At 51.8% G+C, this 10,372-nt stretch overlaps 1 protein-coding gene across 1 annotated transcript in view; it reads left to right on the top strand.

Moving 5' to 3' along the window:
* The first annotated feature begins 4,948 nt into the window (after nt 1–4,948).
* LOC147111703 (coiled-coil domain-containing protein 81-like) overlaps nt 4,949–10,372 on the top strand; it is a 156,932-nt gene continuing 151,508 nt past the window's right edge. Inside the window, exons 1-3 of the mRNA XM_085998814.1 lie at nt 4,949–5,155; nt 5,417–5,478; nt 5,863–6,016. Coding sequence (XP_085854940.1) covers nt 5,077–5,155; nt 5,417–5,478; nt 5,863–6,016 — 295 coding nt within the window. The 5' untranslated portion in view covers nt 4,949–5,076. The remainder of the gene's footprint in view (nt 5,156–5,416; nt 5,479–5,862; nt 6,017–10,372) is intronic.

The raw sequence follows: 10,372 nt of genomic DNA, 5'->3' as shown, positions 1-10,372 counted from the left end.
TCTTCCCCCCCTCCCCCACCCCCTCCTACCTCTTCCCCCCCTCCCCCTCCTACCTCTTCCCCCCCCTCCCCCCTCCTACCTCTTCCCCCCCCCTCCCCCCACCTCTTCCCCCCCCTCCCCCTCCTACCTCTTCCCCCCCTCCCCCTCCTACCTCTTCCCCCCCTCCCCCTCCTACCTCTTCCCCCCTCCCCCCACCCCCTCCTACCTCTTCCCCCCCTCCCCCACCCACCCTCCTACCTCTTCCCCCCTCCCCCTCCTACCTCTTCTCCCCTCCTACCTCTTCCCCCTCCCCCTCCTACCTCTTCCCCTCCCCCTCCTACTCTTCCCCCCACCTCTTCCCCCCTCCCCCTCCTACATCTCCCCCCTCCCCCTATCTCTTTTCCCCCCTCTTCCCCTCCCCCCCACCTCTTCCCCCTCCCCCTCCCCTCCCCCCACCTCTCCCCTCCCCCTCCCCCCCACCTCTTCCCCCCTCCCCCTCCTACCTCTTCCCCCCTCCCCCTCCTACCTCTTCCCCCCTCCCCTCCTACCTCTTCCCCCCTCCTACCTCTTCCCTCCCCTGCCCATCTACCTCTTCCCCCCTCCCCCTCCCCCTCCTACCTCTTCCCCCCTCCCCCTCCTACATCTCCCCCCTCCCCTCCTACCTCCCCCTCCTGCCTCTTCCCCCCTCACCCTCCTACCTCTTCCCCTCCCCCCTATCTCTTCCCCCCCTCCCCCTCCCCCTCCTACCTCTTCCCCCCTCCCCCTCCCCCCCACCTCTTCCCCCCCTCCCCCTCCTACCTCTTCCCCCCCCCTCCCCCTCCTACCTCTTCCCCCCCTCCCCCTCCTACCTCTTCCCCCCCCTCCCCCTCCTACCTCTTCCCCCCCTCCCCCTCCTACCTCTTCCCCCCTCCCCCTCCTACCTCTTCCCCCTCCCCCTCCTACCTCTTCCCCCTCCCCCTCCTACCTCTTCCCACCCCCCTCCTACCTCTTCCCCCCACCTCTTTCCCCCCTCCCCCTCCCCCTCCTACCTCTTTTCCCCTCCCCCTCCTACCTCTTTCCCCTCCCCCTCCTACCTCTTTTCCCCCTCCCACTCTACCTCTTTCCCCCCCTCCCCCTCCCCCTCCTACCTCTTTCCCCCCCTCCCCCTCCTACCTCTCTCCCCCCTCCCCCTCCTACCTCTCTCCCCCCTCCCCCCTCCCCCTCTTCCCCCCCTCCCCCTCCTACCTCTTCCCCCTCCCCTCCTACCTCTTCCCCCCCTCCCCCTCCTACCTCTTCCCACCCTTCCCCCTCCTACCTCTTCCCCACCCTTCCCCCTCCTACCTCTTCCCCACCCTTCCCCCTCCTACCTCTTCCCCCACACCCCCTCCCTCGTCCCCCTCCTCCCTCTTCCCCCCTCCTCCCTCTTCCCCCCTCCTCCCTCTTACCCCCTCCTCCTCCCACTTCCCCCTCCTCCCTCTTCCTCCCCCCTCCTCCCTCTTCCCCCCCTCCCCTTCCTCCCTCTTCCCCCCTCCCCCTCCCTCTTCCCCCTCTCCTCCCTCACTCCTTCTCCCCCTCTCCTCCCTCACTCCTTCTCCCCTCCCTCTCCCCTCCCCCCTCCTCCCTCTCCCCCTCACCTCCTCCCTCTCCCCCTCCCCTCCTCCCTCTAACCACCTCCCTCTCCCCTTCCTCCCTCTCCCCCTCCTCCCCTCCCTCTCCCCTGCCCGAGCCCTCATCCCCCGCTCCAATCCCTCTTTCCGCCCCAGGGCCCGGGCCTCGGCACCTGGATGAACGCGTTCCCTTGGACGCTTTTGGCGGCCTCGGCCGTCACCCTGATGCCGTTGGCCGAGGCGAACACCCGCAAAGACATGGCCCAGCCGAGTCCAGCGCCCCGGTCACCTCGAGGTCCGCAGCCGCTGTTCGGCCGCAGGCCACAAAGCACCCGAGCCCAGCGCCGACGATGGCTCCACGGAGCTCCGTGCCGCCCCATGCACTGACATGGGCCCGCCCTCCCGAGCTGGCTTCAAGAGCGCCGATTGCGGCTGTGAGAGACGGCCGGCGGGCCCGGTTTCCGGGGTAACCCTTCCCGCTCTCGAAGCCCCGCCCGAGGTCCGCACTCCCGAGAGCCCCGCCACCCCGCCCGAGCCGAGCGGGGAACAGAGAGAGACGCCGCGTCTCTGCTGCTCCTGCTGCGCGCGCACCCTTTACTAAGATAGCAGCGCTCGGCTGAGGCCCCCCCCTCCAGCCTTCACAAAGATGGCGGCGATCGGGGGCCGCTTGTTGACTGGGGCTGGGAGGTGCCTAGCTCGGGCGTGGGTGCGGAGGAGAGGCCGAGGCTTCGAGGCCTACCTGGAAAAACGGGGAAAGGTAGGAAAATTAATGAGATTAGATAAAAGATTTAGAAAGTAATTAACTTTTTTTAAAAACAATATGTGTTTTAAAAGCAACATTTTTTTTAAAGACGCAGAAAGCGGGAAAAAGAAAGGAAAAGTTTGGAATCAAGATGGCGGCGACTCACCTCGGTTCAGAACGATAAGGCCCGCCCACACACGCACTGATTGGTCGACCGTCAGGTCACCAAAGCGTAGGATTGGTCAATCGTCCCGTCACTCGACCGTAGGAGGGCCCAGCCGTACGTGCCAGGAACCTGGCGTACGATTGGTCGACCTCGAGGTCACTCTATCGTTAATGAGCGGATAATGAGATGCTAATGAGCGGAATGTTGAATGTTTTTTGGATACCGCGGGCGCGATTTTTGTCCGGCCGAAACGTAAATACGCTTACGACCGATTTGGAACGGTAAGCTTTCTTTTGACGTAACGCACGCGTAGGTACGCTCTATAACTTTTGAGCGCATAGCCGGACAGACGCACACCCGAGGACAGACAGACAGACAGACAGAACGATCCGTTTATATATAGATAGACTAGCTGGAGTGCCCGGCGGTGCCGAGGCTTTTTCGAGGGCATGTTGTTGTTGGAAGAGAGAGAGAGCGCGACTGGGGGGAAGAGAGAGAGCGACTGGGGTGGAAGAGCGAGAACCACTGGGGGGGGAAGAGAGAGAGCGACCTGGGGGGGGAAGAGAGAGAGAGCGACTGGGGGGAAGAGAGAGAGCGCGACTGGGGGGAAGAGAGAGAGCGACTAGGGGGGAAGAGAGAGAGCGACTGGCGGGGGAAGAGAGGGAGCGACTGGGGGGGGAAGAGAGAGAGCGACTGGGGGAAAGAGAGAGAGCGACTGGGGGAAAGAGAGAGAGCGACTGGGGGGGAAGAGAGAGAGCGACTGGGGGGGAAGAGAGAGAGCGACTGGGGGAAAGAGAGCGACTGGGGGAAGAGAGAGCGCAACTGGGGGGGAGGGGGGGAAGGTGGGGTGGGGTGGGGAGAGGGGGGGTGGGGAGGGGGGAACGGGGAAGGTGGGGAGGGGGGGAAGGGAGAGGGGAGATAAACTTTAAGTACAGGAAACGTTGTGCTATCCGGCACCCACGGGACCGAGCTGCTGCCTTGCCTTAAAACTGCCCTACTCTCCAGAGTTAATGTTGAGAGATACGGAGATTCCTTATCTCCGTTTTTGACAACAAACACTGTTGCTTAGCAACAGCTTCTAAACACTCGGGTGTGGCCCTAAAGGTCTGAAGCTGTTGCTATAGCTACAGCCCTTGCACAGCTTGACTGTTCATACAAAGGAAAAAAAACAAAGAAGAAGAATAAAAAACGGCTGTTGATTTTTGCCGGTGGCTCCAGATTGCCGGATAGCTCACCTCTGGATAGCACAAAGTTTCCAGTGAAAGGTAGGAGAATTATAGAGGTTAGAGAAGATTTACAAATTAATTAACTTTTTAAAAACAATTTGTGTTTTAAAAGCAACTTTTTTTTTGCTGGAAATGTAGATTTGAAAAGAAACACGCAGAAAGCGGGAAAAAGAAATGAAAAGTTTGGAATCAAGATGGCGGCGACTCACCTCGGTTCAGAACGATAAGGCCCGCCCACACACGCACCGATTGGTCGACCGTCAGGTCACCAAAGCGTAGGATTGGTCAATCGTCCCGTCACTCGACCGTAGGAGGGCCCAGCCGCACGTGCCAGGAACCCGGCGTACGATTGGTCGACCTCGAGGTCACTCTATCGCTAATGAGCGGATAATGAGATGCTAATGAGCGGAATGGTTGAACCGTTTTTTGGATACCGCGGGCGTGATTTTTTGTCCGGCCAAAACGTAAATACGCTTATGACCGTTTCGGAACGGTAAGCTTTCTTTCGACGTAACGCACGCGTAGGTACGCTCTATAACTTTCGAGCGCATAGCCGGACAGACGCACACCCGAGGACAGACAGACAGACAGTTAGACAGACAGATAGACAGACAGACAGAAGTATCCGTTTATATATATATAAAGATAGATAGATAGATAGGCTCGACCTCATCAACTACAGTTGTAAAGTTGTAAACTTTCATTTCACAGTAAAAAGTTGCCAACCCTCCTCGATTGTCCTGGAGTCTCCAAGAATTGCAGACTAATCTCCTAGACACTGCTGTGCACAACCTGGGATAAAATTCATAGGGCATTAAATTTATTTTCACACGTTCGTTTATTTTTTTTTCGTTTATTAGTTTTAAAGATGGGGAACATGACTGTTCGCTCATTACCTGACTGGATGATTCTTGACTAAGAGTTTGTTCATTTTCCAATTGGCGATGCTGCGAGGATGGACGTGTCGAGCCACCAATCGTGGGGGCGGGCGTTCAAGGGATGAAATGTTGCCAAATCGGTCCAACCAGTGTAAAAATGTAAGAAGTCACACAACACCAGGTTATAGTCCAACAGCTTTATTTGAAATTACAAGCTTTCGGAGCGCTACTCCTTCGTCAGGTGAAGTGGAGACCCAAGTGTAAAACCCACAGCACAGAAATCTCTCTGGCGCCCCCCAGCAGGCGTTCCACCTCCCTGCGGCCGGAATGAGCACGTGACCCCAATGACGTCACACAAGGTAACGGAGTTGGGGGTGAAAGGTTATCTGCGCGTCTTAGCAACGGTGCTGCCTGAGCGGGACAGCAGCAGGGGAAAGGGTCGCTGAAGGAGAGCAAAAAGCAGGCCTCCGGTGGGCTAAATTAGACAAACAAAGCAGCAATGCTGGATACGATACAGTGCGCGATCGTGGAAATTGGGAGAAACTGTTTCCTAACTCTCTCCAACCTTTCAGATGACGGTAAAGATCTGCTGAGTAACAGTTCATTGACTGATTAGTTGCTCAGTCCCTCGCTCGTACTTTACAGCTAGTTTGAGGAGCCGTTTAATTATTGTCTTTGAAACGAATGAATTTTCTTTCCTGGTGTAATAATTGCACATATTGGAAGTGCTTGTTTTATACTCGTAATGTTATGGTTCGGATGATCTCTAGAAACGTCAGCTGCCTTTACTTGTGAACTTGTTTTACTGGTTACTTTACCCCGACTTGTTTTCCCATCAGACATTGTGAACATATGGGCAAATGTTTCTACTTTCGTGGATCGCCACATGTCCCTCCAGAAGGTAAAGAGCTCTCTGCGCCTTGGAAATCACACTGAAGTCGCTGAGTAAACTTCCGAATGAAAGTGGAAACAACCCAGGCAATGGGAAAGTATCCTGTTTTCGTTAGTAGTCAGAAGAATTAATACGGAAAAACTGATATTTAATACGTCGGTTTATATTTCCCTTTGAATATAAGTATTTTTTATTGGTTAATGTAAAATTTGCAAAAAATTATGTTAACTAAGAATGCTGATATAATGCGCTAATAACATGTTCAAAATCAGTAAAACATCAGAAAGTGACGGAACTTTAACAAAATTTATATTTAAATATGTATTAAAGATCAATGACAAAAACGTGTTTAAGATTACACATTTGTTTTGTGTCATGTGTCCTGTATTTCAGGGAGTACATATCTCAGGATTGGGGACTTTTACTTTCTCACAACAAAGATTGGATATCGGACATAGATTAATTTTAATTCAGAGGCCAGTATTTGTGATGTCTGAGAAATTCGTGCAGATCCATGGATTATCACGTGCAAAACAACACGTATCTGGTAAGTTATCTTAATGCATCAATAATTGCCCGGATTTTGCAGTGGGTAATGACGGCGAACTGTCAGCGTTCGTCATCATTACCCTTCTGAAACTGACCGTAACTTCAGGATTTAGCACATGTGCATCGAAATGCGGAAATCCTGAAGTTGTGGTCAGTCATTCACTGCTCCGACACTGGCTGCGTTGTGGACCCTGTTACGTCCGTGTGTAATTGAGACACGGACTGCAGGAGTTGGTTATAACAGGTGTTTACTGAGTGGCGACAACACTGGAACTACTATACAGGCTTATATACAGGGGTGGTCACTACTGGTACTGCAGTATACAGGGGCTGCAGAATATAGTTCCTTCTTCAAAGTACATACACTACAATTCCTCCCCTTTTAGCTAAACAGTACATAACATTCGATTAATAATTAAATAACATATTTACAATTACAGTTGCTATATACATTAGCTGAAGTTAAGCAATTATAAATTCAGTCTTTGAGGAGGCTTCCTGATTCTGTCTGGATAACACCTCTTTGGGGTATCAGGTTCTTCTGGCAAAGTTGATTTGGGATTGTGGTGTATGTGCCTTTAAGAGCAATTATGGTGTATGTGCCTTTAAGAGCCCCAGGTGTGCGTAATGCCAATAATTGCCACTTGGGCTATATAAGCCTGTGTATTGTGTATATCCTTTAGAAACCCCCCCCAGACTTGCTTCGTAAATACCTATGAACCAACTCCTGTCTTCAGTGTCTTTATCTACACACGGACACTACAGGGATCAACGTCGTTGTTTGGTTCGTCTGCTTCCAATATCACCGATTCTGAGGTAGATGCAATTGGTACTTCGGTTTCATCACCAGGTGTATCGGATCGTGGTGTGGATTTGACGTTTTCCAGTGACTCTAGAATCTGGTCAGCATGGCGCCTTACAATGCTCTCTCCAACGTCCACGGTATACATTAGAGGTCCTTGCCGTGTGCAGATCGTTCCTGGCTGCCATTTCTCTGTGCGGTAGTCCCGGGCCAAAACTGGTTGACCTATCTTAAAACTCCTGGTCGGCCTTTCATTCATATTCTGAAACTGCCTGTTCTCCACATCTCTTCTGATGTTTGGCTTAACCAAATCCAAGCGGCATCGTAGTCTTCGATTGAAGAACATCATGGCTGGAGTTTGGTTGGTAACCGCATGTGTCGCATTCCGGTAGGCAAACAAGAAGTTATCCACCTTGTGTTGTAGGGGTATGTCTTCATTACACATTGCCTTGGTAGCCTTCTTGAATGTTTGAACGAACCTCTCAGCCAATCCATTGGTGGCTGGATGATATGGGGCGGATGTGTAATGCTTAACACCATTGTTCTTTAAGAACCTCCGGAACTCTTCAGACACAAACTGTGGTCCATTGTCGGAGGAAATCTGTTCAGGCAGCCCATTTCTGGCGAATATGGTTCGTAAGACTGCGATAATTTTTTCTGTGGTGGTCGAGGACATTTTTATTACCTCTGGCCACTTTGAATGTGCATCCACCGCAATTAAAAACATCGAGTCCATAAATGGACCAGCAAAATCAATGTGCACCCTTTGCCATGGAGATGAGGGCCACTCCCATGGATGTAGAGGGGCTTGTGGTGGGGCGTTTTGGACCTTCTGGCATCCTGTACAGCTCTTGGTCATCTCTTCGATTTCTCTATCGATTCCCGGCCACCACACAAACGCTCTGGCTAAGTTCTTCATTTTTACCCCTCCCAGATGACCCTCATGAAGCTCATTGAGCACTCTATCCTTCAATTTGGGTGGAATTACTGCTCTGGATCCACACATCAAGGTTCCTCGGCACACTGACAGTTGTTCTCTTCTCGGCGAGAATGCTGGCAACAGTGGTTCGCCATGTGCTGGCCATCCCTTCACCGTTAAATCATAGACCCTGGAGAGTGTCGGGTCATTTTGTGTTTCCTTTTCTATGTTTGCATTCGTCACAGGTAGACATTTGACTATGGTCGAGTGGAATATCTCCACAGGATCCACTGCAGGTGCTTCTTCCACCATCGGCAACGGTAGACGCGACAATCCATCAGCATTCCCATGCTGTTTAGTTCCTTTGTACTCAATGTCATATTGGTGTGCCCCTAGGAAAAGGGACCACCTCTGTAGCCGTTGTGCTGTCATTATCGGGACGCCCTTCTGAGGGTCGAAAATGGAGACGAGGTTGATGATCAGTTAGTAGAGTAAATTTCTGACCGTGCAGGTAGTGATTGAACTTCTTCACCCCCCACACCAGGCTGAGGGCATCTCTGTCAATCTGGGCGTAGTTACGCTCGGCTGAAGTTAACGAGCGTGACGCAAAAGCTATCGGCCTCTCTGAACCATCAAGGAATTTATGTGACAGTACCGCTCCAATGCCGTAGGGAGACGCATCACACGCCAGTCTTATCGGTAGTGATGGGTTGTAGTGAGCCAATACTTCTCTTGAAGTGATTAGGTCTTTACTCTTCTGAAAGGCCCGCTTACATTCATCGCTCCATTTCCATGCTACTCCAGTTTGTAGTAGGGCGTTCAGTGGGTGCAGAATTATGGACAAATTCGGCAAAAACTTATGGTAGTAATTCACCAATCCGAGGAATGACCTCAGTTGCGACACATTTTCAGGCGCTGGAGCCTTAACTACCGCTTCAATTTTGTCAGGGGACTTATGTAACCCCTCTTCATCAATCACGTGGCCACAATACGATATCTGTTTCTTAAAAAACTCGCACTTGGGGCGATTGGCTCGTAGCCCATGTTCTCTTAGTCTAGTGAGCACCTGCTCTAGGTTGGCAAGGTGTTCACTGTCATTTTCACCTGTCACTAGGATGTCGTCCAAGTAACACTGAGTCCCCGGAATTCCTTGCAGGACTTGTTCCATCGCTCTTTGCCATATCGCCGGAGCTGATGCTACTCCGAATACCAGTCGATTATACTGGTAAAGACCTTTGTGAGTGTTTATCGTGAGATACTTCCTGGAGGATTCTTCAACCTCCATCTGCAAATATGCTTGTGCTAGGTCAATTTTTGTAAAACGCTTCCCTCCAGATAGTGAGGCGAAAATATCTTCTATCCTCGGGAGAGGATACTGTACTGTGTGAAGGACTGGGTTCACCGTCACCTTGAAGTCCCCACAGATGCAAACCTTCCTTGGTTCCTCAGACTTATTGTTTAACGTTTTCTTCATGACAGGAACGATGGGTGTCGCCCACTCGCTCCAGTCTACCTTAGATAACACGCCTGCATTCTCCAGATTCTCCAGCTCTGCCTCGACGGCTGGGCGAATTGCATACGGTACCGGTCTTGCTTTGAAAAACTTGGGAATTGCATTCTCTTCTATTTTTATCGAGGCGGTTACGCCTTTAAGAGTTCCCAGTTCTTGTTGAAATACCTCTTTGGCGTTAGCTAAGATTTTTGCCAATCGTCCAGGTGTGACGTCGTCATCCTTTTTACCAGCCACAGTCAGTGCCTGAATGGAGTGCCAGTCTAAACTTATCTTTCTGATCCATTCACGTCCCAATAATGGTGGTCCACCATCTTGCAGTATGTACAGATACAATTTCTGTATTTCCTTGCCGTTGTATTCGACAGGCACCCTTATTTTCCCTCTGGGGTATACTTTCTGCCCCGTATACGTCTTCAAGGGTATGTGTCAGAATAGCCGCTCGTAGTCTCGTCGATTCATGACGGTCAGGGCTGATCCTGTATCCAATTCCATTTTGACTTGGGACCCTGCTATCGTGAGGGTGACCCAAATGGTTCGGTGATCCTCTTTTGCGATTACGTTGTGAAGTTTGAGACAGCTTAGTCTCTTGTTCCCAGATTCACTATCGCTCTTCTGGTCTTCGGAACTACTGTCCGTCATCTTTTGTACTTTCCTGTACTGTTCCTTAGTAGCCTTTTTGTTGTCGTTAGTCTTCTTCCCAGACCTGCAAACTCGTGCAGACCTGCAAACTCGTGCAATGTGTCCCATCTTTCCGCATTGCCTGCATATTTTGTCCTTGGACCAGCAGTCCTTCTGGTCATGGGTTGTTCTGCCGCAGCGATAGCATTTTTCAAATCCCCGTGTCATTTCATGGGTGCCGTATTCCTGTGGCTTTTGCTGTATTTCCGCAGCTCCCCTTGCTGCTGCTTCGTACGTTACTGCCACGCTGAAAGCCTTATCTAGCGTCAGCTCTTTCTCTGAGAGTAACCTCTTCTGGGTTCCTTCAGTCAGGAGTCCACAGACAAATTTGTCCCGTAGGGTATCTGCCAGTCCTGCTCCGAACTGGCAGCGCTTTGATAGCTTGCGTAGTTCCGTAAGGTAATCAGCATTGCTCTCATCTTTATGCTGATTTCTCTTGTGG

Source organism: Somniosus microcephalus, chromosome 10 (assembly GCF_052327205.1).
Source record: "Somniosus microcephalus isolate GS21.2 chromosome 10, FLI_Smic_1.0, whole genome shotgun sequence".
Lineage (NCBI taxonomy): Eukaryota > Metazoa > Chordata > Chondrichthyes > Squaliformes > Somniosidae > Somniosus > Somniosus microcephalus.
Note: the sequence above shows the minus strand (reverse complement) of the source record. Positions and strands in the feature narration are given on the sequence as shown.